General features: G+C 39.9%; 3 protein-coding genes across 5 annotated transcripts; 2 read left to right on the plus strand and 1 right to left on the minus strand.

Moving 5' to 3' along the window:
- The first annotated feature begins 293 nt into the window (after window positions 1–293).
- Window positions 294–11,074, plus strand: LOC111325889 (transient receptor potential cation channel subfamily A member 1-like). 2 transcript variants are annotated; one of them, XM_022929796.2, is made up of 10 exons: window positions 294–1,348; window positions 2,427–2,767; window positions 3,257–3,527; window positions 4,093–4,423; window positions 4,652–4,848; window positions 5,592–5,921; window positions 6,987–7,908; window positions 8,440–8,640; window positions 9,168–9,343; window positions 9,777–11,074. In XM_022929796.2, the coding sequence occupies exons 1-10, from the start codon at window positions 948–950 to the stop codon at window positions 10,132–10,134; spliced, it is 3,528 nt and encodes a 1,175-aa protein (XP_022785531.2). In that variant the 5' UTR covers window positions 294–947; the 3' UTR covers window positions 10,135–11,074. The 2 variants fall into 2 exon arrangements, with proteins under 2 accessions (XP_022785531.2, XP_088585495.1); XM_088729369.1 differs by having other exon boundaries at window positions 1,152–1,348; window positions 2,522–2,767.
- A 2,421-nt stretch (window positions 11,075–13,495) lies between these two features.
- Window positions 13,496–22,014, plus strand: LOC111325868 (uncharacterized). Of its 2 annotated transcripts, XM_022929781.2 has the most exons (10): window positions 13,501–13,996; window positions 15,404–15,744; window positions 16,227–16,497; window positions 16,829–17,159; window positions 17,989–18,182; window positions 18,563–18,892; window positions 19,097–19,985; window positions 20,190–20,393; window positions 20,720–20,895; window positions 21,006–22,014. In XM_022929781.2, the coding sequence occupies exons 1-10, from the start codon at window positions 13,614–13,616 to the stop codon at window positions 21,319–21,321; spliced, it is 3,435 nt and encodes a 1,144-aa protein (XP_022785516.2). In that variant the 5' UTR covers window positions 13,501–13,613; the 3' UTR covers window positions 21,322–22,014. The 2 variants fall into 2 exon arrangements, with proteins under 2 accessions (XP_088585501.1, XP_022785516.2); XM_088729375.1 differs by lacking the exons at window positions 20,720–20,895; window positions 21,006–22,014 and having other exon boundaries at window positions 13,496–13,996; window positions 19,097–20,033; window positions 20,190–20,327.
- Window positions 22,015–22,436: 422 nt separating this feature from the next.
- LOC111325869 (uncharacterized) lies at window positions 22,437–26,661 on the minus strand. The gene is made up of 5 exons (XM_022929782.2): window positions 25,853–26,661; window positions 25,077–25,366; window positions 24,456–24,561; window positions 23,805–23,843; window positions 22,437–22,967 (listed from the first exon to the last, which is right to left on the minus strand). The coding sequence occupies exons 1-5, from the start codon at window positions 26,421–26,423 to the stop codon at window positions 22,549–22,551; spliced, it is 1,425 nt and encodes a 474-aa protein (XP_022785517.1). The 5' UTR covers window positions 26,424–26,661; the 3' UTR covers window positions 22,437–22,548.
- Between the last annotated feature and the right edge of the window lie 864 nt (window positions 26,662–27,525).

The raw sequence follows: 27,525 nt of genomic DNA on the forward strand, positions 1-27,525 counted from the left end.
TCTTGACCTCACGCTTGGTTAATAGCGCATATGTACTGTACTACGTCGTGGGGGGAGTATATCAAGGTAATTTTGGTTTTATTAACTGAGTGGATAATGTAGATCGACCACCGTAAAGAGTTCCAGTTGACAGAAATAAATATTTTACAGTTAACTTTTTTACGAATAACAGTAAAAATTTTTTCCGCTTAATGACTAACGGTTAACTGCATTGAGCGCTAGCCCCTTATATTGCTTCCACACATACACAATCATAGGGAAAAGTTCATTGAGGATAATGAAGTACCATCAAAGTTTGAGTTACCTGCCTTTTTTCAACGAAGCGAAACATTCACCCAAAATGGCCCAAGTGGAAACCCTTGTCCTGTCTCATTCTACTGTACTTTGCTTGAGCAAGGTCAAGCCATTGTCCCATAAGTGTAACGCATTTATCAAAAGCTTTGACGAAGAATGAATAAGTAAATGTACTCGTTCTTCATAGGGCAGAACTATCAACAAGTTAATATTGATCAGGGATTGTAACGAAAATGAAAAAAAAAAGATGTATTCATGAATTAGTGAAAAAAGCGACAATTTGTCCAAAATCTGTACAAAATCTTACTGAAATATGTAACTCAGGAAAGCGTGATCTGATCCAAACTGAAAACATCTCAGTTTAAAAGCGTTTGAACGGCGTGATACATCATCCTCTTGATGATCTAATCCTTGTGGGACCTAAGGTCGAGTATGAAAACAACAGTCTTTTCAAGGCGGCACAGTGGGTAAACCACTAATTGAATTGAACTTTCTTATGTTAATCACGATAACAATGCAAAATAGTTTGAAATCACAGCAAACTGACTATATTAACTTTCGCTAACTCGAGGCCAGAGAAATCAATATCAATTCTTACGCTTGGTTGCTGCTGATCACTGAAAAACCTGGCGACACCGCGGTGGCTGAGAAATATGTCGTTCAAAAATAACCTCCGAAGTAGCTACCTACTTTCACCAAAGGAAGACGAAACCAATGGTAACACTAACGCTGGCGAAGATCGAAAGAAAGCTCCTTTTGTAAGCAAAGAGAGACTAAATTTGGAAATGAGCGAACTTGGAAAGCCCATTATTTCTCGAGCCACCGGTATGTTCGAAGCTGTGCGTGATGGTATAGTAGATGTTGTCAATGAACAACTCAGTAAGAAGGGAAATGCCAAAACTATCGACAAGTTAGATCAGTCTGGACTTGCCATGCTCCACCACGCAGCCCGTTACGATCGAGTTCACGTCGCTAAATCCTTGCTGGAGCACCGCGCTTGCATCGATGTTCGAACCAAAGAAGATAACCTTACACCGCTTCATATCGCTGCAAGGTAAGTTTCCTTGTCATTCACGGGTGTATTTGATGAATAATTTCATTTGTCTTGCGAACTGTTTAGTACTTAAGGAAGAACTATTCATTTCTGTCATCTGAGAAAAGAAGCACTGCTGTTTTTTTTTCATTTGAAATGACATCACGCATTCCAGAAAAAAAGAGATATGACTTTGCGACTCTTATCAGCATCGAAAGCCTGCAAGTTAAACACTAAAATGCACTGAGCATATTACTCCATTCCCAATATATATCCTTTATTCAAGAAAGCTCACATTTGTAATACACGAACGAAACAATAAGGAGACACGAAATTTATGGAAACAAATTAATTTCCATTTGAGGTACTGTTGACAGATTTTCGACACTGTGTAAAGTTTTTAGGTATATATTATCCGCCGAACCGTCATCGATTGCATTTAAGAAGGATAATACTTAATAACATTAATTCTTGCGTTAAGAAAAACATTGCGACAGTTAAACAAAGCGAAGCACTGGAGCAAAGAGGTTCAAAGAAGAAAATCATTCCATTTACCTTCAGGGCGGCAAATGTATTTTAAACATTGCCTACACATCTGTTTGCACATTTGTTTAGTTAAGGAACACTTCGTGGTCGTTTAAACTAAAACTGGAAGATTTCATGACGATTTCAATTTTTAAGTGCAATGCTACACTTCGACCCTTCAGGCGAGACAGTTGCCACATCTTCGTTTGTGGGCTGCTATCCTTGGAGGCTATTGAACTAATTATGGTATTTCAGCACTTGAAAGTTTTAAATGAATTTGTCCTCTGGGCGTGACTATGACGGTGTTGACAACTGTACAACTTGTTTGGTCTATTTGTTCACAGCGGGCAACCGAGTTGCTATATATTGGGGTTCAGTTGAAATTTATAAACAATTCGGTTCTGCGTCTAGCGATAGCTTAGGTCCCCACGGCGGCCGCTGTAACCTCTGGTAAAAGATATATAAATGTTTTTCTCCCACGTGCTTAGACTCTGCGTATGTTATGATGAGAGATCCTTTTGCTGGGCTACTAATAGATGACCCTGTCCACAAAAATTTAATCTCTCTTGCATAGATTTAATTGCCTAGCAACCGTTCAGTTATTGATTGAAAGAGGTGCCAAGCCCACTTTAGCATCATTCAATGGTAGCACGGCGTTACACTTTGCAGCGCGCCGAGGGAATGATCAGGTGGCAAAGCTTTTGTTACGTCATGCCAAAGTTGACGTCAATTCGAAGGACTCCTCTCACATGACTCCATTACACTTTGCCTGTCTCAGTGGAAACATGGCTATTTCAAAGATGCTTCTTGAAGAGGGGGCAGATATACGGGCTAAATCGACGGAGCTAATGACTCCTCTTCACACTGCAGTGTACAACGGCAACTCCTCAGTAGCTTCTCTCATCTTGCGGACTGGTGAGTTGAAAAAACAAGCGCTTTGCGATGTTGATACATAGAAAGGTATGGCACACTTAAATCGAGACACATTCAATTCACTTGTTTAATTTTCCAGTGTCTCGAAATGCCATGTAGAAGACAAACAAAAGTTTAAGTCAAGAAATTAAAATAAGCATATCAGGATCGTTCACTCAATTCCAATTTACAGCAATTTGTAAAGAAAAACACTCACACAAAAAAAAAATTAACTCAGTTTAGTGTCTCATTAAAAGGGTCAGTGCACAAAAAAAGTCTTGAAGCCCTTATTTTTGCCGTTGATTGGGATGAACCATCCTATTTTTTTTTTTATCACAAAGCTGTATTCTCATCCCAGAATCAACTCAAAATTTTTTACTGCCGCGATGTAGTCGCAGACCGAAAGAGATTTTAAATGCCAAAATGAGATTGAAAAAATAGATGGCAGTCAACGATATGCGAGTCATTCCATACTAATCGTATTTATTTCAGCCACTGAGAGAAGACAGAATATCACTGAGCTTGTCGAGGAGCGGGACATAAATAATAGCACAGTCCTACATCTAGCAGCTGGAACAAATGATCTCAAAACAGGGGAGGTGTGTCTGCAGAATGGCGCGGACATTAACGCGCTCAAATCGAATAATGAAACGTCTTTGTACGTGGCAACGGTGAAAGGAAACTTGCAGATGGTAAAACTTTTGGTACGGAAAGGAGCTGATGTAAATGTTAAAAATGCTGACACCAAAACTGTTCTTCACAGGTAAATAGATGATTTCTTTTCAACTGAGTCTATGACGTATGTCATGAAATGTTTATCTTTGACCGTGTTTTACATAAAATTGTCATTTTGATGATTATCATAAGCAGTAACCATTGGAGGTGAACTGCAATTTTATTAGAATCATAATGTTACGTCCACTGAGTCTGCCTTTCGCTCACCTCTTCTTGGTTGTGACGCTGGTGAATCCTGGCCATTTTGATAGAAGCGTCATTTGCAATTATGTTTTCTCTTTACTTGATCGCATGATCTTGTAAATCATAAAAACTGGCCCTGATTTGAAATAAATTAAGGAAATTGAGAGCACATAACGCAATTTGCAAGACTGCGTATTTTGAGACGAACTAATGCAAACAAAACGGCGTAATTTAAGTTTAAGGGTTTTATGGTTTTAGGAGACTGTATATTCTACCATTTCCATTTCTAGTTTCGATTTCATGCCCGTTACTGACATATATGTCCTTATTACGCAACTGACAAGGTTACGTGATCAGTCAATGCAAAATTCCTTTTAATAGGACAAAGATTTTTGTCCAATACTATTTAGGGCAGGTGTGTTCAACCGTGATGACATCATTTCCTTTCTACTCGATCACGGAGTAGCTATTGACGCACGTGATGCACAAAGCAGCACGCCTTTCCTAGATGCCGTGGCTGCTGGCCAGACAAGATGTGCTCGACTGCTTCTCCAAAGGGGAGCTGACGTGAAAGCATTCGACATCTTCATGAAGAACTGCCTTCACCTGGCAGTTGAGAACGGAAATTTGGAGACACTTCAAATGCTCCTAGAGGAAAAGTCTGTTCTATTCAATCTTTACAGACCAGATGTCAACGAGAGAGTTCCACTGCATTATGCAGCCATGGTTAAGGACGTTAGGGTATGTACACCAATTGTTATCCAGTTATTCTTTAAATACAAATCATGGGCTACTTTTTGAGAGGCGAAAGTAAAAAAATACCCATCATGAAAGTCTGCAAGAAGCTAATTTTAGTACTCCCGCGTGTCCCTCAAACATACTAGGCCCAACTATGTTTGTGAGACACCTAGGAGCAAATCTTAAGTCTTCAAACTGCGACTAAATTGTACTCACTTTTCTTTAAAACAGATAATGGATGCACTTTTGGCGAAACACACACGATTCACTTTCCACGACGAAACGCAGCAAACTCCCCTCCACCTTGCTGCTCAGTATGGAATGTATGAACAGGTGGAAGCACTGGCTCGTCGAGTAGCCTCTGGACTAAATGACCGGGATGAACAAGGAAGAACCCCACTTCATTATGCAGTTATGAGTGGTCACAGGTGAAAAAAATACCCGACTGTTGGGAGTCGATGTGGCCAGAATTAGAGTACAATAGTTTAAGTGGAATTCTCACCTTTTTGAATGCAATATCGATCATGGAATCTGTCCTTCCAAACAGTTCATCAAAGTTATCCATAACGTTTTTGTAATTCCAAGCTGTTAAACAAATTTATCTACGAGATAGAATAAAGATATGAAAATCATATATTTTGAACTGCGGTATTTGATACGTATGATGCACGATCCTCGCAGTAGATAGCGCTATTTAAGCTTAAATAGCGCTTAAATAGCGCTATCTACTGCGAGGATCGTGCATCATACGTATCAAATACCGCAGTTCAAAATATATGATTTTCATATATTTATTCTATCTCATTTATCACTTTCACGGGTTCATTACGAATCAACTTAACGGCCTGCTCTCAGTTGGCTTGTTAGCTCAATTGGTAGAGCGCTGCACTGGTATCGCAGAGGTCAGTGGTTCGAGTCCCGTACAGGCCTGATTTTTTTCAGGTCTGATTTTCGCTATTGCTTAAATAGCGCTATCTACTGCGAGGATCGTGCATCATACGTAAATTTATCTACATTGTTCTTGGACTCTTTCCTGTTTCATGGAGACAAAACAACCACAACAAAAAAAAGTTCAAGGCGTTAGATTTTTACTGACCCATTTCACCTCGTAACTCACTGCTATCTCTTTCATTTGCATTTGACAAATAGCCTCTGTTTTACTTTAATGCAGAAAAGTTTGTTACACTTTACTAAAACTTGGAGCGGACGTAAGCACCAAAGACAGCAGCTCCTGGACACCATTAATGTTGGCGTCAAAGCTGGGCTGGGCAAAATCATGTCAAGAATTGCTCGATATGCAAGCATCTGCGGATGACGTCAACAGTGAGGGCGACACTGCATTGCATATTGCTTGTAAACAAGGTCACGTCAGCATTGTAAACTTGCTGATGGAAAATAGTGCAAGTTTAACTGTTCGCAACATCCAGGGGCTCACGTGTCTAGAGGCTGCAGTCCGAACAGGGAACAGCGATGTAGCAATGGCTATGGTAAAAAACTCAAGGTATGCTTCGCTTTTCATTTGCGCTTACAATCATGAACTATTCCTCTACGCTACTTGTAACCCTTTGAGAATGACTCAAGTGTAAAGCCCCGTTCAAACGGTCATAGTAGTCGATGATAGTTTCGACTTTCATTCACTATCATTGACTGTCATGTTTTTACGGTTCATGATAGTTGATGATACTTCATAAAATCACTGCACTCGATGAGATCGCGCAATTGAAAACAAATATGGCACCCGCTGAGGTCACTCAATGAGATCGCATAATTATAAACAAATATGGCGCCCGCTGAGGTCACTCAATGAGATCGCATAATTATAAACAAATATGGCACCCGCTGAGGTCAGCAATTTCGTTGGCATTTGAAATTTTAGACAAGAAGTAGCAAGTTGAAGATACTGAAGCCTAACAAGAGATGATTAGAATGAACTACGAGACATTCTGCGAAATTTTGACCGCTGCTTTAGCCATTTTGCCAGTTGCCATTTCAGTTTAGGCCCGTTGTTGGCAAATCTGCCGACCGAAAAACTATCATTCATCATCATCCGCTCATTAAAACGGCAAAAAACCATCATCCACTATCATGTCGACTGAACCGTGATGTCCAAACTACATGATGGTTGATGATAGTCGATGATAGTCCACGATAGTTCGTGTTCAAACGCGCGTGATAGTTGGAACTAACACCAACTATCATAAGCGTTTGAACGGGGCTTAAGGTATGCTAAGCCGTATCGAATTCTTTTTTGTGGGAAACTTAGAGAGTACCAATGAAGGAGTCTGACCTCATTGATAATGACATGTCTCAAACTATTGACGTAGAGCGAAAGCAGTCACTGAGACCCTACAAGCAGGTTTTTAAGCATCGATACCAACTGTTTCGATAATTGATAACGATACAAATAGTGCTTTACTACAAATGGACAACCACTCGTCATTTCACTTCTACATTGCGAAGTTTTCCCTTCTGAAAACTGAGAAGTATATCATATGCAATTTAATCAATTTACAAGTGAAGCTAAAGAAAGATTGACTAGATTTGCATAAATTTGTGACTTCAACAGATGGCAAGAAATTATGGAGCATAAGGACATGCAAGGGCATACACCCATGAGGCTGCTAATAGAACACTTCCCAGACAGTGCAGAACTGCTGATGGACAGATGTATCAAGCGATCGGAAATGACAAGCACAAACGATCCTCAGTTCACTGTTACCTATGACTTTCACCTCCTTGACCCAGGTCCGGACGATCCTGCTTTTGTGCACGGGAGACGTTTCTTCGGACCCAGCACCATGGTGAAACATGAACAAAAGAAATTGCTTCTCCACCCACTAACACAAGCACTGTTGAATCAAAAGTGGTCGAAGTTTGGTCGATTCATATACTACTTAAACTTTTTTTCATACTTGATCTTTGTTGGTCTCTATTCAGCTTTCATCATCAATGTCAGGGAAAAGCAGACGTTTTTCCCAAATGTGGAAATTTGCTATGTATTTGAAGATGAGGAATTTGATGAAGTTGTTGAAGAATGTGAACCAGCGTCGAATATTTATGACACGGTGACGGATTTCAGCAAAGGATTCTCATATATAGTTTTTGGAATCGCAATTATCCATCTTGTAAAAGAGATTTTACAAATTCTAATACAGAGACTAAGGTACTTTACGGATTTAAGCAATCTACTGGAATGGGCACTGTACGGGACAACTTTCGCTTTCTTGTTGCCATATGTCTTGCCCGATAAAACCATTGATGACTGGTTCGCCAAAATAACAGATCCTTACCTAATTTGGCAAGTCGGCGTCACCTCAATATTCCTCTGTTACGCAAACTTGGTTTTGTTTCTCCGTCGGTTTCGTTTGTTTGGAATTTATGTCACCATGTTTGTGGAGGTCACAAAGACGGTTGTTAAGGTCCTACTGGTCTTTCTTATCTTCCTCTTTGGGTTTACAATCGTTTTCTATATCCTCTTCAAAGAGCTGGTAAGATAATGCGACACAAACTAATGACATTTTGATTGAATGATATGAAGCTAAGTCCGGAGAAATCACTACAACCAATCAAAAAAGCCAAAAAAACAAAGAAACAAACAGGCAAAATTAAGAGCCTGTAGGACGAGGAGTTATAACTGACTCTGGCTTTGAATCCGATTGTTTGGGAGTTGGTTTAACTATACCTCACTCAGACATTCACGCATCCCCTTACGCACTCGTTCACTCTCTTGTCTAACAACTGATTAGTTGATTAATTGATTAATTGACTGATTCATTTTATTCATTTGTTAATTCAAACGTTCGTTTGCACTTTTGTTCACTTTTTATTCTCTTCCCTCCTCTCAATCGTTCATCAGTCACTAAGTCATCTATCAAGTTTACAGTCACTTTTTATTCCAAGCTTTCACTACCCCGGCAATTTATCTAGTTATCAAAAGATTTAATTTTACACCTTTTTCATAATACATCTTTCTTACATATATTTAGTAATGTATTATTATTTTCATCTTTTTACCGCAGGATTCTTTTCAAAAGCCCAGTATCGCGTTTATGAAGACAATAGTGATGATGATCGGAGAGCTTGAATTCGATGACACCTTTGTTGAGACTATTGGGAAAAATACTACGTCCGGAGCACGAAAGAATCCTTTCCCTGAAACTTCCTTTGTATTCCTTTCTTTATTCCTGCTTCTAGTGGGCATCGTTTTGATGAACCTGTTGGTAAGTCATTCTTATCATTTTGTTCTTTCCATTTTCCTTATCAATTTTGCAATCATGACAATTTCTAAATAAAATTAAAACGAAAGCAGTTAAATGATTGAGCGCTTTGTGGAATCAATAAATTGCTAGAGGAAGACCCGCAAAATTGTAAGCTCTTAAACTACAATTCGAAAGAAATTTTAGTTGACAGAATGTAATGTTTCGATACCCATTGAATCACTACAATCAAAAAAGAGCTAAACTCTGTGTCACTATTCGACCCTTTAAAACAACCCATCGATCGGTGGTGCGTAGTGCAAAGTACTTTGAGACATCCATATAATTCTTAAAAATCATAAATTAAATCTCTCTCATAACCTCTACCCTAGAGAACTTTAAAAAATTAAAAACAAATTGACAATGTTCAGTTTTACCCTCTCAGCCAAGAAGGGAATAATCCACCTCTGCTTTGCTTATTGCTGCTAAAAGTCAATGTTCGAGATCAACCTTTGTGGGCGTTTGCAATATATGTTTATGCTCTTATTCAGGTTGGCCTTGCTGTGGGAGATATCGATACCATTCAACAGAGTGCTACTCTAAAGAGGTTGGCCATGCAGGTCGAGTTTGTAGCGGAGATTGAGCAAAGCTACCCAAGATTTGTTACGCGGCGACTTTATCATCCAGTTGTGACTTTGAGGCCCAATCGACCCAGTCGCTTGAAAAGGTAAAGCAGTTACTGACGAAGGGCTAACGCTCGAAACGTCAGCTTTTCTATTCGTTACGGTGGCCAATTGACAATTTAAACTTAGTTGATATAACCAGATTACCTTGTTACCCCCACCGACGTAGCACCACAGTTTCTTTAGAAACTTTCAGCCTTTATTCAGTTACATTTAACCCTCGGGAGACATAGAAATTGAACAGTCCCATAACAACGGCAACATCATTTCAACTCACTTGAAGCCGTGTGGTATGTGTGTAACATGCCCACTGACACCTGTTTGATTTTCCCCCTCCAAGTTTAGAATTCTATGCTGGCACTGTGTTCATCCATTCGAATTACTAGCAAGTGACCGAGGAAATTTTGTTACATTGTTAATTGCGAAGCTTGGCGCTTGTTTTTCTCATTCTAAGAAATACGATTACTTTAATTTCAGGTTTGCGGCTCTCCTTGGGTATACGATTGCGAGATCCACAAAAACCACCCACGGCCTTCCTGATAACGAAGAAGAATTGAAGGACTCTGAGTATACTGAAGTAAAAAAGCAGCTCGACAAAACTAAAAAACGCGTCAAGGCGTTGGTGACTGCGATAGAGGTCCAAAACGCACTGTTACGGCGATTGGCCATAAAGATTGATCCCGATGCTGAGATGGACCTACGAAGTCTGGAAGAGATTAGACCCAATCTGGGTGACGAGCGGGTAGCGTTAGGTGAGGATATGTTTGATGGACAGCCGCCAAGTGAAACCACCGCAGAAAGACCGCATGTTGAGGCCCGTACTACGGTTTGCTGACCTTCAGCTGCTCACTCAAATCTTCAACACTTGATAAGTCTTGTTGGTACAGCTGAATCAGCGCTCTGGTTTAATTTGCGTAACTTTTGCAGAGAAAGTATACGTATTATTCAGAAACTTTGAATCATCCAAAACTTTTCCGTTGGCTCACATATTAAGCCCACTCCTTAAATATTTGATATGATGGCTTGGTCAAAGATATAAGAGTATTAATGTAGGAGACAGGCCGCAAGGGAACTTGGTAGATATCTAGGAAAGACCTGAAAGGCTGAAGGAGATCTAAGAAAGTTCTGAAAAAATATATTTTAGATTATTACTTTATTCTTCTCGTCATTATTTGCGTTGCGTGTACCACATTCAAAGTTTGGACACAATATTTTTCTAGGGTAGAAAAAAAGACATCCTTTGGGCTGAGACTAAACGTTACACCATACCAAACAATTACTATGTAACATGGCACCTGGAAATTGCTATTCAGTAAAGGACATAGACAACTACAAATGTTCACCTGGTATTCACAAACCAGCTGTGAATAGTCAGTAACTCGAGCTGAACCCTCTCTTGTTTATTCGCACCGTACGCTTAATGGTTTAGTTTTCACTGAGAAGTGAAAATTTTGTAGTAAACAGGAATGGTATACGATGTCAAGGTTTCATCGTAAAACAAAGCGTTATTTTTCGAAAAAAAAAAAAAACCTGGAAATCTCCCTGCGATATCAATTATCTGTCAGTAACAGTGCTACATAAATTTGATTCGAAGATTGGGTGACTGATTACCAAGCCCATGTTTTGCACCTTTTTGTACCAGCGTGAGGACGAAGCGTGTTTGCGGTGTTCTATTTTTTCCTTTTTTCATTAAAATATTGATATTTTGTCAAATCGTTTTGTAAAAAAAAAAGAAGGGCTAAGGTTTACTTGAATAAAAGCAGTTGACTCCCTTGGTTCTGTCTATTTGTTTGTTAGTTGATTAATTCGTTTAGTTCCTTTTCTGTTTGTTTCGTGTCGCCCAGCTGCTGCTACGGAAATAAAGATGGTTTTCCCAGCATTCTTTATTTGTCACTTTAATATTCAATAAGTTGCTTTTGAGCGAGATTTGTCTCGTCTCCGAGTTAAAGTTCAGCGACAACGACAACGCCACCTTAGAGCGAAAATCACAATTTATCGGAATCAACGGGTATGCGCAAGGGTGTAACTAGTATAAAAAATCTTTAAGATCTTTTAACTTAAGAGTAAAAACGAAACAAAACCAAACAAGTAAATCCGAGTGGATTCACCAAAACATATATACCACAGATCACAGCAGCCTCAAAGTCCCTTCCCAAGCATCCACCTTTGCAAACTACTTATTCCCTTCCTCAGCAGCAGTTATCTATCACAATCATGGGAAACAGTCCAACTCAACAACTGTCTGATAAGTCAAAAATCTGCCCTCCCCATCCCTGGGCTTTTGACTCAGAGCCACTTGCAATCCACTCTTGAATAGGCCAATGGCTAGGCTACAAGCAGTAATAGCCCTGACGTTAACCCTCCTTCATTTTCTTCGACCAGGTAGAGGGAGAAAGAGGGAGAGAGAAAGCGAAGAAGCCTGCTCCTTTAAAGTTATTGACCCACTAGCCGTGGCAGGGTTCGAACCTTACCGTCAATTTGTAACACAGCGGCCATGTTTTTGCAAATCCAAGCAGTAAAAGTAAATAAAATTAAAACAAATCTTTTGTGTTCTGAGAAAACTCAGCGAACACTCTATGGCAACAACATTTTTGAGTTATTAATTGCGCCATATTGTCAAGACCCTATCCATTTCGTGCTCATGCGAAACACAATCTCAGTGAAACAAGGCGTACATACAAAATCATTTACCGTAGCGAGACACCACCAAACAAGGAAACGTAGAGAGTAAAGTACAAAGTACACAATTATGTAATATACTCTCTTTCGGCTTCCTCGATCCTTTCCGTTTTACTCAGAGATGTAACGCATCAGTCTCCATTAATAACTAGCCTTTCAGGATTTCGTCTTTCTATCTAGGAGTAAATATCTATTATTATCACTTTGTTGGAGATTGTGTCCCATTTTGTTGGCTAAAATGGAGATTTTGGCATTGTACAATACTATACGATACTTTATTGACATTCTCCTGATGGGGCTTTTCAGTGACAATGCGAGACAACTAAACTAATTCAGTTAAAAGAAGTAGTTTATAATTGAATTAAAAGGAGAGAATGCGTTAAACAAACTATTCAAAATAAATTATATAATAGATATTGAAATCTAATGGCATACCATGCCATTGACACGGAGCCACTTCAAAAATTTATTTTCGTTTTAGTTTTTACTTTACCAATGCCCTCCAAAGTAATAATAATAATAATAATAATAACAATAATAATAATACAGGTTTATGTTCTTGGGCATAAATTTGTTCGATCTCAAAGACATGGTCGATCCCTTAGAGACTTGACATTATTAGATCTTCCGCCTGTTAAGACCGAATGTGGTCAGGTTTCTTTTAAGTTCTCGGCTGCGAGTGCCTGGAACAAATTGCCAAGAGAGATACGCGAGCTGAAATCACTTGCACAGTTTAAGGTCAGAACTTTTATCTACTTCATGATTAAGGATAAGGCCAATCACTGATATTTGTAAGATCAATGCGTAGTTATTTGTTAGAGTTTTTGTCATTATTGTTAAGTTGCTGTTTTTCATGTTAATATTCTTATAAATTCTTATATTGCTAGTCACCATTAATACCAGTCCATAAACCTTTGTTGACTGACTGACCGTTTTTTTCTTTTACCAGGATAAATAAAGTCATTATTATTATTATTATTATTATTATTATTATTATTATTAATATTATTGTTTTGGGCCCTTCTAGGAGTCAGGCCCAAAACATATTTTTGCACGCGGACATAAACTCTCTTCTCTTATGATACGGATGACGTCACTGCCACAACCTTCAGGATGCTGCACAAAATATCGATGCACGTAGTATTTAGCAGGAGTACTCGACGCTGACATTGAATTCATTATTATTTGTCATAACATTATGATATGGAAGAAGGAAAACACTTCAAAGACGGTTACAGCAAGGAAGAATTAAATCTCCATATTTATCGGTACTTTGAATTACAAAACAGAAATGCAAAAACAGAACCAAAACAACAATACAAACGAATTTTAAATGCAAAATTGAATCTATGGGAAAGAAATTTACGCTACGAATGTCAAAGTACTAAGTGGAAAGAAATGAAAACAAAATAAGGTGGTCGCATTAACGTGGTACGTTGTGGGCGGAGCAACGTTCGAGTCGTATTGTAAGAAATTATGTTATCTCATGCTAATTTGAGGTTTGTTGAAATTGGTTTCAGTTCATTTCTCTTTAAATATTGCGCACCGGAAACGTAAAATAAAATTCAGCGCAATCGTTAAAGATATAAGTTCTCAGGTGCTTGTGTTTCTATCGGGCGTAGTCAGACCAGCACGATGAATGCCACGAGGACGAAAAGAACACGATCTATCAAGTACACCGACTCGCCTTTATTGGGTCGACATAACACAGCAGTCAGCAAAGCGAATTTACTTGAAGGCGACTTCGAACTCACGCAGTTCAAGTTTGCGGGCCTATCAGATCGCTCGCAACATATCCGCGAAATCATCCAAGACGGGAAAGTAGCCGAACTGAAGGATTATTTGGCGGAGAGTAAGAACGTTAAGCTAATAAACGATTTGGATGTTGATGGTCTCTCTCTGCTACATGTAGCAGCGCGATGGAATCGAGTCCAGATGACACGAATATTGATCGATCACGGAGCTGAAGTCGACAATCGTTTGAAAAATTTGTCAACACCCTTACATATTGCCGCGAGGTAAGAAAACATTTTGATTGACCTGAAGGGCAGGTGGTGTTATTGATTCAAACTGTTTGAATGTTTAAATTAAAATTCATTTAGTTTCATGTAAATTTGATCTTAGTTACCATAATTATAAGAGAGCCGGCACGTCTCACGAGTGGAGTTTTGATTAATTTTTTTTAACAGGGACAAAACTTTTCAGTTCTGAAGCAGATTTTCAAGTAAAAAGGGATCTCTTGGAAAATATCTAAGGAAAAATCTTCTTTTTCTCCAGCAGAGCTCATTTGAAATTCAGAGCGACATTGACAATGATTATTTTGAAGTTCCAAGCGTGAACTAAAATAGATCAATTCCTTTAACAACAATCTTTGATGTTGATTATGTCATCCTAACCCTGTTTATTATAACATGTTCCTTAGTAATCAAGTACTATAAAGATTGAGAATCTAACAGTTCTCCAAGCACCATCCACAGTCTCGTTATAACTTCTCAGAGCCGAGTCAGTAGTCACGAACGCATTCCTAACAATTTCTTGAACGCATGTAAAACATTAAGAGTCACGCCATCTAAACTAAGAATAATACAAACTCATTTAACAAAACATTCTTGAAATTGTTTGTCATGAGGCAAAAAAAAAACAACAACCAAAAACCAAAAAAATTAAATAAATAAGTCTGAGTTTTCCGGAATGATTCGAATCGTTGGGCCACTTCCGATTTCATTATCTACTCTCACACTGATGTTTTAGACGATCTCATAGCACGAGCCATAGATGGGTGCAATTTTAAACCTTTCAAAACATTTTAAAGTACCTATAACACTTATTTTTTTTCTATTCTACATCAAAATATAATGACTCTTAAACATGTTTTCGCAAAATTTGTGGTATTTTGCCCTTTTCTGAATTTTTTTATCAAGCTCTATAATCCGCAGATAAAATGTCTGGCCGAGCAAAGAGGGACTGGGCGCCATGACGTCACAGTACGAATCTTGTGGAGAGAAATATTCTTCATCGAGTCAGGGGTATTCGAAAAACCCCAAACAACACATCGAAATAACATTTTTTGGCAAAAAAGATTGTAAACAGAAGCATCCACACTCACTTTGCTTCTTTGATAAACTTGGTGTTACTACCGTTACGTCACGGGTTCCAGTACTCTTTAACGCGGCCAAAGAGATACGGGGAGCCTAAGTTCAATACAATTTCGGACTTTTATCGCCTCGTAAAATAACAAAGACGCATCAGAATCGCCCACAAATCTTACCAGACACCCTCTACATACTTCTATTTTTATAATTTAATGCTAAAAAAATAGGTGCCATAGGGACTTATGAAGATACTCTAACCAAGGGACTGTCCTCAATTCCTTGAATATAACTATAGCTCAGACTGGTTTCTCCTCCCTAAATGATCATTTGCAGGTTTAACTGCCCTGCCGTTGCTGAACTTCTCCTCCGTTCTGGCGCCCGCCCATCCCTGGTCGACTCTTTAAACAACAACGCCTTGCACCACGCTGTGCGAAGACGCAACAAAGAAATGGTGTACATGCTGGTGCGAGACACAGATATCAACGTAAACGCCAAGACACAGGTTGGGATGACTGCCTTACATCTAGTCTGCATCAATGGTGATAAAGAAATTTGCCAAACCTTGCTGCGTCACGGGGCGGACATCACAGCGAAGACCGCTGAACTTAGCACCCCATTGCATACTGCTATATTCCATTGTAACACAAGTCTTGCGGAGATGCTGATTAAACAAGGTTGGCTTAGAGCCCTGTTTTGGCTATGTATCAATTTTACACTGCGTGTATAAAGAAGCCTAAAACAAAGTTTCCACTTTGGTGCTCTGTATAAGAGATGCTAATCCATCAGGTTCTCATTTAGTGACTGGAAACGAAAGCTTCACAAGGATAGAAAATCTTTTTAAACTACACGAGTAAAACGCCGTTTTGATAAGAGGTCATATTTAACAAAGCTTTACTCACAAAAAAAGTATTCGAAGTAGTCTGTTCGCAGACTTCCTAGACGTATGTTGTCACTGACCATCGTCCAGAGCGCACTAGCCGTGGGGAATTTATGGTTCCTCTTGAGGGCATTTCCCTTCCAATATTGGGAAGGCGGGAAAACCGTAAGGACGAAATTTATCACGTTTCCCATCTCTTCTAAATCAAAGAATATCTTAGACCATTATACACATTCAAGGACCACAGTCACCTTATTATGGCGTTTCGGTCCCCTTTAGCTTCTTCGCAACACCTTCATGTTGACGAATTCCTGAATGAGCCTGACATAGACCAGGATTGCGCTTTGCATTTAGCCGCGGAAACTGGAAACGTGAAGTCGGTGGAACTGTGTCTAAAATACGGCGCTAACGTCAACGCACAGAGAAGCTCCTTGATGACACCCCTTCATATTGCATCAATGAGAGGTGACCTGGAAATAGTGGAAATTCTGTGTGGTAAAGGAGCCGACATACACATGAAAGACAACGAGAAGAAAACTCCATTACACAGGTAGGATACTTGAGTAACGCACCGAGTCTTGCCAAAACTGTCGTCAAGCTTGGTCTTGATTATGGCGTTCCCAAACGGCAAATATTATCTTGTTTTGGTCTTTGAAAAGATCACGCTCGACGCGTGCAATCGCTTATTTAACTGAGACCACTAGTAAACAAGTGTTGAAATTTCCTTTGCTTTTCCATTTGATTCTTTTTTCTCCTTAACTTTCAGTTGCTTTACTTTTTTTAATTAGCCCCATAAACCATCCGTATTCCTAAACTTTCCTTAGGCAAAAAATTAAAAAGTGGAATTTTTTTTTAATACGTATCCCTTTATCGTGACACAGGGCAGCCTATGAGAATCGTGTCGAGGTTATCAAGATCCTGATTAGTTTGGGCGCACAAATCGACAGTAAGGCAAGTGACAATCGCACGCCTTTCCTAGAGGCTGTGGCTGCCGGCAGTGTGGAAGGCGCTCGGCTCTTTCTGGATTCTGGTGCAGACGTATTCGCTTACACGTCAGAAATGAGGAACTGCCTACATCTGGCAGTAGACAATGGTCATCTGGAAATGGTTCAGCTTCTCCTGGAGAATAAGAAAGCTACAGAAAATCTCTACAAGTCCGACACATTTGAACGAGTGCCTCTTCACAACGCAGCTATTTGTCCTGATATTAAGGTATCCTGGCCTGGTCATAGTCCAGTAATTAGGATTACAAGCTCTAAACAAGATCCTAAAGAGCCTTGTAAGTTTGAGAAAGGCTGCGAACACGTGCTTTCCTTTTTTACTAATCTGAAGCAATAATTTGTCCACCCATCCTAATTCCCGAGATTTTATTATATCTCACTTTAACCAACGTGGACAAGCAAGGTTGTCGCATAGTTCGTAATGATAGGGGGCAACTTTTCATCAAAATTGGCCCACCCTCCTCGCCTCACAATCTAAATATGCTATCAAAAAGATATATATCAACCATACTGTTTAGTATGGTTGATATATATCAACCATATTTTTTTTTTTTCAGGTCTGATTTTCGCTATTGCTTAAATAGCGCTATCTACTGCGAGGATCGTGCATCATACGTATCTAATACCGCAGTTCAAAATATATGAACTTCATATATTTCATTGTATCTGATGTATCACTTTCACGGGTTTATTACGAATCAACTTAACGGCCTGCTCCCAGTTGGCTTGTTAGCTCAATTGGTAAGAGCGCTGCACTAGTATCGCAGAGGTCAGTGGTTCGAATCCCGTACAGGCCTGATTTTTTTCAGGTCTGATTTTCGCTATTGCTTAAATAGCGCTATCTACTGCGAGGATCGTGCATCATACGTATCTAATACCGCAGTTCAAAATATATGAACTTCATATATTTCATTGTATCTGACATACTGTTTAGGTAAAGTTTTCATCAAATTGGCAGCCGAAGTGAAATAAAACGAAATAACTGCCTTACTTGCTTGTACTTTAGACCATTATTAAGAAACTGTTTATTGCGTTTTCAGATTCTTGAACTCCTGTTAACTAAGTATTCCCGAGCTTGTTTTCAAGACCAACTTCAGCAGACGCCAGTTCATCTTGCTGCTCAAAGCGGCCGAGTCGCACATATCGAGGCCTTGGGTAGAGCCATGTCTGGCATCAATGAAAGAGATGATGATGGAATGACACCCATTCACTTGGCGGCAATGAAAGGAAACAGGTAAATATTACCCTGAACAAATCATCTTGTAAGCGCTTGCTTCAAAAAACAAAAAAGAACCACAACTAAGTTAGGGCTACGAATATTCGTCTAGACCAATTATGACCATTATTTCATTTAGGTGGCAAAGAATCGCCAGCCTAAAGAAAAAGAAGAAAGAGAAAAAGATCGCAGCCTTCATGGAAGCGCGATCGAGTTTTCATATAAAGCTAATTTATAGAAAGCGACACGTTCGAGGATTCACGTGACGTTTTACGGCCAAAATATTGGACCATGGTTTGAAAGTTGCATGTGGGATGAGAAGCGGGTTTTATGGCCTTCGTAATCTGCACGCGTTTGGTATTGTCTTTGATGCGTTTTTTTTTCTCCTGATACAACAGGAAGGCATGTCAGGTACTCGTTCGCCTCGGTGCTGATGTCAATGCAAGGGACAACGATCGCTGGTCACCTTTAATGTGGGCGACAAGATCTGGATGTGAGAAGACCTCCCAGGAGCTCATAAATAAGAAAGCTGTTCTTGATCATCTGAACAATTCGGGAAATACTCCTTTGCACATTGCATCATCGTATGGCAATGTCAGAGTAGTGGAACTGCTGTTAAGTTCTGGCGCCGAGGTGTGCATTCAAAATAATCTGGGGCAGACATGTCTAGATGTGGCAGTGCGTTCTGGTGCAGGTGATGTGGCTCTAATGATGGCTCAGCACCGAAGGTTGGTAGCAACATCCCTTAGCAATCAACTTCCGTAAAATACTGAACAACTCTGCTAAGGGAATCCTTCCTAGACATGAACCAAATATGTTTTATGAGAAGGAAAATGGGTATGGTGGCAGGCGTAATGGCTGACATTAAAAAAAAAAAAAAAAAAATACATGAAAACATTTTTCTAACTCTTGTCATTGATATTTTCCCCCAGATGGCGAGAAATTCTGGAATGTCGCAGCCCGAACCACGACTCGCCCATGAAAATATTGATAGAACATTTCCCTGAGGCTGCCAGCCTTGTCATGGATCATTGTATCAAACGCTCGTCTCACATCCGAACAGATCCGAACTACACCGAGTCTTACGATTTCCATCTTCTCGATCCGGGTCCTGATGACGAAGCAAACCTAAATGGGCTCCGTTTCTTCGGTCCCAAGACGATGGTAAAATTTAACCGTGAAGATCTTCTCCTGCATCCCCTGACGCAGAAACTATTAGATGTAAAATGGGCTTCATTCGGAAGATACATATACTATTTTAATCTCATAGCCTACTTGGTCTTCCTAATCACGTATACTATATTCATTGTAACGGAAAGAGAAGCGCAAGATTTCAATCCACGTAAAAGCGAAAATGGAACCGAGATTAAAGTGAAAGCGTCAGAGATTTTTACCAAGGCAACTGCTTTTAATGGAGCGGTGTTATTCGTCGCTTTGGTATTTGCAGCTGTCCACATTGCCAAAGAAATTTTTCAACTCCTGGTCCAAAGGCGTCGTTACTTCACTGATGCTTCAAACTTGACAGAATGGGCTCTGTACTTGTCAACACTCCTTTTCATACTGCCTTATTTATTGAAGCCCGAACAATTGGACGAATCGTTGGGCAGCCTGAAGAATCCGCGGAATTTATGGATAGCTGGAGTTATCTCTATCTTCTTGTGTTACGTTAATGTGATTTTATTCCTAAGAAGATTTCAGCCTTTTGGAATTTATGTCTCCATGTTTTTAGAGGTTTTCAAGACGGTGGCAAGAGTGTTTGTGGTTTTCTTCATATTTATCATCGCATTTGCCATAGTGTTCTTTATCCTCTTTAAAGAACAGGTACTAAACATCATGATAAGGCATGTTCGAGTTTAAAAGGCTGAAAGGGTAAAATGTCATGCATTATCTTTTCATAGCTTTCTATTCTGATCAATCAAGTCCGTAGCCCGAGTTTGAAAACAAGTTACACAAATAAGTGTAGCAAAACCAAAGCCATAATGGAATGCTACTGGATTCAAAACTCCACTTTTAATTGCTTTGCAGGAATCGTTTAGTTCACTTGGATTGTCCATCGTCAAAGTGTCCGTTATGATGGTGGGCGAGTTTGAGTACGATACTGCGTTCATCAGTAGCATCGACGCCAGTAACGATGAAACAAGAAATCCACTGAATCCATTCCCAGAGATGGCACTCATCTTCATGTTCGCCTTCCTCTTCCTAATGGCGATTATACTTATGAATCTGCTGGTAAGAAAGTAGTGCTATTTAATCTGTTAATGGTCAAGGCCATGTTTAAACGCTGCGCACCTTTTCTGAAGAAGCTAATTTGTCAAAATATTTGTCTCTCGAGGCTGTAGACACGGTGGACTGTGGTTAAGCCCACTGGATTCAACGTCGATGTGTCCAGGTTCGAGTTCTAACTGGATCATTGTCAGTGGCTTGTTCTCGGGAAAGACTACATTAAAGATGTTTCATCCCTCTCAGTCAGGTTATCACCTTGCTGGAATACGATAGATTACAACTGCAGCCTCTTTTTCACCCTTTATTGAGTACTTCTTTCATTTCTCTCTCAGGTTGGTTTGGCGGTGGGTGATATCGAATCTGTGCAAAGAACTGCCACCCTCCAGCGCATGGCAATGCAAGTTTCCTTTGTGGCCGAAGTCGAAAACAAGTACCCAAGAATTATCACGCGTAGAATATACAGGCCATCCCTGAAGATAAAACCAAACGTGAACAGAGGCAAATTTAAGTTAGTTATGAGTTATACTTCTTTTTATCATTTTGCAGTAAAATTACTCCGGAGGTGTTTTAATTGTGTGATCATGACACAAAAATATTCTTTCCTTCCTTCTTTTTCAGGAGATTTCACGCCTGGTTGAAAGGCCAAGGGAAACTTTTCGACGAGTCATCATCCTTAACGTCTTCAGCAGAGATGACAGAAACGACCATATCTGACATTCAGCAGCAAGTAAGCAAGACAAAGAAACGTGTGAAGGCCTTAATTCGAACAGTGGAACTTCAAAATCAACTGTTAGCGACTATCGCCAGACAAATGAATTTAAACGTCGAAATGGAAGACTTGAATGCTGGGGACTGGGCACAGTCGCAATCGACGTCTGACGAGAAAAGCGAGGGGGAAAAAGATGATACTGGATATCACTTGGCAAGGCTGTAGGCCGCCACGCACTTTGCTCGCGTGGAACAAATCAGTGCTCCAAAATAATCATTTAAATGCCCCTATCTAGCTGCATGGAATAAAAACATTTTCCTATTTTCAAAAGGTGGTAGTTTATTTACCCTGATGCAAACAGGGTAAATTTGCATACCCTCCATTTCAATTTCATAATGGTACATCACATAATTACTTGTTCATTCACTTTCGCTGTCACTAATACCGACATTTTTTTTTTTTGCGTCAAGATTATCATCAACAAGAAGAGTTGTCAATTACAAATTATTACCTTATACCAAAACCGTGGAACAATGACACTGACGTTTAGAGACCTCAAAAGGAACATTTCACAGCTAACCTCTGGGCCAATAACTAACATCAGATTTCTCCTTACGTTATCATTAAATTCAACACATTAAGGTCACGAGAAGAAAGTAAATGAGCAACACCTACAGAAGTTCCTGATTGTCAAACAAATTTTCCCTGTCGGTGCCATGGGGAATGTATAGAGGGCAGAGGAGAGAATATGCTTACGGATAAAAGGGTGTAAAATGTTTAGTCACGAAAAGGTGTAACATGTTTAGTCACGGAACACTGAGAGCACTCGACCGCACTTCTCAAATCGGCGAAATATTAATTTAGATGTTATTGCAATGAAATACTACTGTTACTACTACTAATAAAAATAATATATCATTTCTGCCTCAATTAATGCCCCAATAGCAGGTGTATTGTGCAATAATTCATTGATAAATTTGAGTCAAAGTAATGGTTAATTCAAATCATATTTCATCATCGCTTAAACATCAGTTTGATGACGGGCTGATTCCCGCTGAACGTGCATTCACCCCACCCCCTCACCCCCCTCTCCTTCCCCCCCCCCCAACCCTCTCACTCTCTCTCGCTCGCTCACTTTCTTGAGAGATTTTTCTCAGCATACCGAAGCCAGGACAGCCCACTACCCTTAATATTTCTCTTCCGGTCCTGGCGCAATTCAAAGCTTTTTTAGAGGAATAGGAATGGTTGGGATAAAATTGGAGTGATCCTTATCAAGCATTGCACAACAACTGTGAATACAAGAGAGGGATTGGAGTTTGTGAATAGTCTAAGCAATAACTGGGTTCCAGCAGTTGTAGTTTCTGTCAATTCTTTATTGCGAGGTGCCCCAGCAGACATACAACTGTACACACTTTACACGCTGAGGTGCCCCAGCAGACATACAACTGTTGGCTACCTATATTGTTTATAGGAATCATATGCTGCTGGATTGTTCAGCACATCATCTGTTATGATAAGAATTGCTTCACATAACTTTTCATAATCACTCAGCTCATTATAAACATGAACAGAAATCCTAGTGTGTAGTTTCCCCTGGATCAACTTAACAGGAACCTCAATATTGAATTCATAATGGAGCTTGGCTTGCACCATTTCTGCATGAGCTTTCACAGCTTCCTCCTTCCCACCCTGTGTGACACAGTCCAGCAGCACCTCAGGGAGACGGATCATCACCATTGGACCAAACATGTGGGCATGAGAGAGCAACCCTGTATTCCATTTCTGTGCCAACATGGTGGCAGCTTTGTTAGCTAACGTGTTGTTGTATTTGTGAATTCTCGCAGGACCCATGGCCACCCAAAAGTCTAAAACTGGGGATAGAAGAGAGGTGAGAGATATCTTTTTCATGTTTGCCCTTCACCAAAAGGTAGATTTTGGAACTAGAACTGCTGTTTGGACTTTAAAACAGTCCCACATAGAGGGTTCCCCTTTGAGTCTCATTCTGGCACTTTTTTCCAAAGAGGCCAAACACACAATATTTCAATCAATAAAAATCTAACTCAAATGAACATGTAATCTAGAGAAGGAAATCATGTTTTCACGGCCAAACCCAGGAAATACTTGAACAGAAGTTTCTTTAAGTAAGACTGTCCAAGTAGTTGAATACTGCATGACAGTTGCTCCCCAAGAACGAGAGTACTACACACAAGTGGGAGCAGGCACACATAAATTAATGAAGGGCACCTCTTTGTCTCTCACATTAGATTTTTCACTTTTTGAGTGCCAGTCCAAATCATTCAAATCAGCTTAGATTAAGCTGACACACCTCAAACATTTCTCCTCAAGCCGACTATTTTAGTGTGAATGTTTTCCTTTTTAATAGCCAGTCCAGAAAAAGATGACCAGAGAGGAGTAAGTTGGAATAAGTTGGAGTTGTTTGGTACATGAATGCTAAAATAACACATAGATTGATTAAACCTAAATTGATCATTCAATACAAAGACTGATCAGTTGAACATTGAGCTGAATAGAAGGACTGCAGTTAAGTTTTTTGTAAAGAAAATCCATAATTAAGAAGGAATTGACCAGTTAAACATCAGTTTTGCAATACTCCAATAGATGCTACAAAAAGCTTTTATTACTTAAAAGTAAGAGTTTTTTAAAAAAATCTTTTTAACATCTTAAGATTTCTAATTCATTAACCTCACCAGTGTTTAGAGCCAAGTAGGGACTATAATCTCTCAAACCTGTAAAAGAAAATAAAATTAACATAGATATGAGAAAAATCTCACTATTTTTAACTCTGGGCTGGTAAGTGCTGAGAGAACACAGATAGTTTATTGATGTTGTTGTTTGGTTTTTCTGGTTTCTGATTCTCCTTTTTGTTTCATGTTGTTTTTTGAAGCACTAAGTGACAAGGAGTACTCCTACTCTGCCCATGTGGGTGGCAAATCCATCACAAGTGACCCCCCCCCTCCCTCCCCTCACCCCAATAGTTTGTCTGGTTTCCCTGACTGATTACTGGAACACCTTTAATCTGTATCTTGGGAGAATGAAACACATGTAATAGCCTGGACTTATTAAGTTCCAATGTGGGAACACATCACTCTCTTTCATCACAAGGGTTTTCATTAAGGGCCAGACACTAGACAAATCCATTGGTTGCAAGGAAGCTTTTGCCCAACTGGTCTGACCATCTTGAGGAAAGTTCATTTTGTTAAAAAGTTCATTTCAAAAAGTTTTGGCCGTTTGTGAAAACCAGTCACCCTCCTGCTGAAAAAATTAATGAAACCCCAGTTTAAAATAAAATGATAAAATTATCATGATGATAGTTTGCAGTTTATGAACAAAAGCTTTACCTGTCCATATGAATTGGGAGTTAAATCCTGCTCCAAAACCACTTGAAATCACAAGGGGTTTGATCATTGGCTGGTGTTCTTTAGAAACATGCAAGAATGCACAACCCTGCCAAGACATGAAGGTAAATACATTTTTTAAATAACTACAATGATGAACAGTATGATCAGGTGGAAGAGAAAGAGAAAGGAGAGGAGGAGATGGAAAGGTAAGGTTGGAATGGAAAGTAAAATTCCAAGCAGCAATGAATATATAACTGAGGGCAGTGACAAAAGAAGGCAAGAACATTGACTGCTGTGGCAACTGTAATAATGCTGATTAGTACAACCACAACAAGGGTGATGACACTGATGATGACTATGATGATAAAGTATCGTATCATCTAACGCAGAAGAGAGGAATGAGGCTTAGGTGTGTTGAGCTAGCTAGCTCATATTCACTCCTGTCTCACTTTCTATATGAGGAGTCTCAATTAACTAACCACAGATCTTGTTGCTTAAGTAAAAAATGTCAAGTAGTCAGCAACATTGGAGAGTCCAGCTCTCAGAAAACCTCTACCCTACATTTTTCCTACAAAGGTAAGCAAAGCACATCACAAACAACGAGGCAGACAACAAAAATACCTTGGGGCATGCAAGCCACTTGTGTGCATTTGCCACATAATAGTCAGCCTTAAGAATGCTCAAATCTAATGGCAGGGTTCCAAGTGCATGGGCACCATCTATTAAAACTGGAATACCTCTGCTATGGCACAGTTTCACCATTTCTTCCACTGGCATAATAACAGGATAGTTACTGGGTATATGACCAAATAAAGCCAGTCTTGTACCTGCTTCCAGGGTATCCTTTATTGTTTCAAGGATTTCCTCTTTGGTGGCAGGATATGTGATTGTAGTTTCCTTTAAAGTAACACCTGGAAGTAAATCCCTGTGGTTACTCCATGCAGTTTGAAGCTTCTAAAAGAATCATTTTGAACCACCCCCTCTTCTTTATGATACTGTGTTATCAGGCCCAATTGTGCTCTCTATTCTTGTGAAATAAATAGTGATCTCTTTTGTGAACTTAGCTCCTAAGCCAGGAAAGTCCCAATCCAAGACTAACAAGACTATGGTGTTGTGGTGCTGTGGTGCTGCAAATTTTGGAGACAATTTTCTATCTTGTTTCCTGGATAGTATGAGATAACATTTCTCAAAGATAAATAAAATGTTCTAACATTTTTCTCTGGAGAAATGGCTCAGGCCAAATAAGAAAATATTTCAGTTTTCTTGGATCTCTGAGATGGCCTTTGACACAACCATAAAATGCAGGAGTGTTAAGGTCCATCCTGTCAGAATTATTATGAGTCAATTAGGTGAAAAAGAGGTCCTCTGTGTTTTCGCATATATCTGTGCTGACTTACCATAGGTGCTTCTAAGGTGCCTAAATAATTTTTTAACAGTATAGTAACACGTGTTCAAGTAATACACGGTATCTCCTGGACGCCAGTCGATGGATCTAATCACGGCGTTGATGGCAGCAGTCGCATTCGGTAAAAGAACAAGATCACTTGGTTCTGCACCAACAAACTTAGCCAATCGACGGTTAACATGAGCTAAAAGTGGCAACATTTCTCTGTCTACGAATCGCACAGGCTGCTGTTCCACGTAACACTGCCATTTATAAGCTGTTTCCAGACCTTTTTCCAGGGCACATCCAAAAGCACCGTGATTCAAGAACGTCCACTTGTCCAGATCCAACAAGAAATGTTTTCGCATTTCATTCCCAAATGGGGTCGATCGGTCAAATTTGGGAAGTTCAAAGGGAAACTTTGGTGGCACGTATCTATCATCAGGAGTGCTTACAAATTTTTCAACCGTATTAAACGCCATAATACCCTGATATGTAGGGTTCTCAAGCGCCTTTTGATCTAAAGTTCTGCGGAGGTTTTCTTTCTGAACAATTTCGTTTGTAAGGCCCTCGTGGTCCGCCATGTTGAAAATTACGCAACCTCGAGCCCAGCGTCATTTGTCAGCGGTATGGTCACCAGGTTATCTCTCAACTACCACACCGGTACGCCACTGCGCCGAAAAAAAAAGGAGAAGGGAAAAAGAAGATAAAAAATGATAATGATTTAAAAATAAAAAAGATAGCAAAAATATAAAAATAAATAAAAACAACAATTTTACGGGGAGGAGCTACTCGGTCCCCAAGCCAGTAGTTCGAGAGTTGCTCCTTGTGCGTCAGCTCCAAATCATACTAGGGGAGAAGTTCTTCGGCTCCCAAGCCAGATAGATCTAGAGAATAACTCCAAGAGTGTGATTCGAACTCGCGACCTCGATGACCTCGATGACTTTTTTAGCACTCGTTGCATGCCCACGATTACCAGTTGACTATCTGGAATCTCAATATTATATTAGCATAAGCTGTCGGTGTAAAGAGTTTTTAACCTCCAGGTTTGGGGGGAAGGGGAGGGGGGGGGGCCGGGGGAAGGTTGAGGAAGTTTGTCTGATTGAGAGTGCAGTGGAGCGTTTCAAGAGATCTAAACGAGGAACATTAGCATATGTCGTAATGGCGGACGGCCTCGAGAAAGAACTGATAGAAGCGATATAAACGAGTAATATTAGCATATGTCCTAGTGGCGGACGGTCTCGTTTACCGGGGCTCGTTAAACACGACGATTCGGACACTTCTCAAAGAAGCTATCTTATATCAAGTAAGTGCACTAGGACAATTTCACACGCCGGCGCGGGTATTACGAATTCTTGTATTTATCTTATATTCTTATAATTGGACAGACACGAACTACGTCACAGCACGCGGACCTTCCCGCAAAATTTCACTGACATCGCATGGTAGCATTGTCAGTTCCGAATAATGCAGGCCGACATGGGATTTATATAACCAAGCGCGAGAGCCGTACTAGGAGAATATCGGCCCGAGGTCTTGACAGTACGGACCTCGCTGCGCTCGGTCCGTACAAAAAAGACCGAGGGCCGATATTCTTCCAGTACGGTCCCGAGCAAGCTTGGTTAATAAGAGATTTATTACACGACTGAAGTTCAAAGGGACACAAGTGCGGTATCATTCGGGACC

The sequence above is a fragment of the Stylophora pistillata genome, chromosome 8 (genome assembly GCF_964205215.1).
Source record: "Stylophora pistillata chromosome 8, jaStyPist1.2, whole genome shotgun sequence".
Lineage (NCBI taxonomy): Eukaryota > Metazoa > Cnidaria > Anthozoa > Scleractinia > Pocilloporidae > Stylophora > Stylophora pistillata.

Coding starts and splice junctions, on each gene's coding strand:
- LOC111325868 (XM_022929781.2), top strand. CDS start 13,614: ATGAATGCCACGAGGACGAAAAGAACACGATCTATCAAGTACACCGAC. Junction 15,745..16,226: donor GGAGATGCTGATTAAACAAG/GTTGGCTTAGAG, acceptor GGTCCCCTTTAG/CTTCTTCGCAACACCTTCAT. Junction 20,394..20,719: donor TTATACTTATGAATCTGCTG/GTAAGAAAGTAG, acceptor TTTCTCTCTCAG/GTTGGTTTGGCGGTGGGTGA.
- LOC111325869 (XM_022929782.2), bottom strand. CDS start 26,423: ATGGCGGACCACGAGGGCCTTACAAACGAAATTGTTCAGAAAGAAAAC. Junction 25,367..25,852: donor GCACCTTAGAAGCACCTATG/GTAAGTCAGCAC, acceptor ATTTACTTCCAG/GTGTTACTTTAAAGGAAACT. Junction 23,844..24,455: donor CTCCCAATTCATATGGACAG/GTAAAGCTTTTG, acceptor TTTCTTTTACAG/GTTTGAGAGATTATAGTCCC.
- LOC111325889 (XM_022929796.2), top strand. CDS start 948: ATGTCGTTCAAAAATAACCTCCGAAGTAGCTACCTACTTTCACCAAAG. Junction 7,909..8,439: donor ATATCCTCTTCAAAGAGCTG/GTAAGATAATGC, acceptor TTTTTACCGCAG/GATTCTTTTCAAAAGCCCAG. Junction 8,641..9,167: donor TCGTTTTGATGAACCTGTTG/GTAAGTCATTCT, acceptor GCTCTTATTCAG/GTTGGCCTTGCTGTGGGAGA.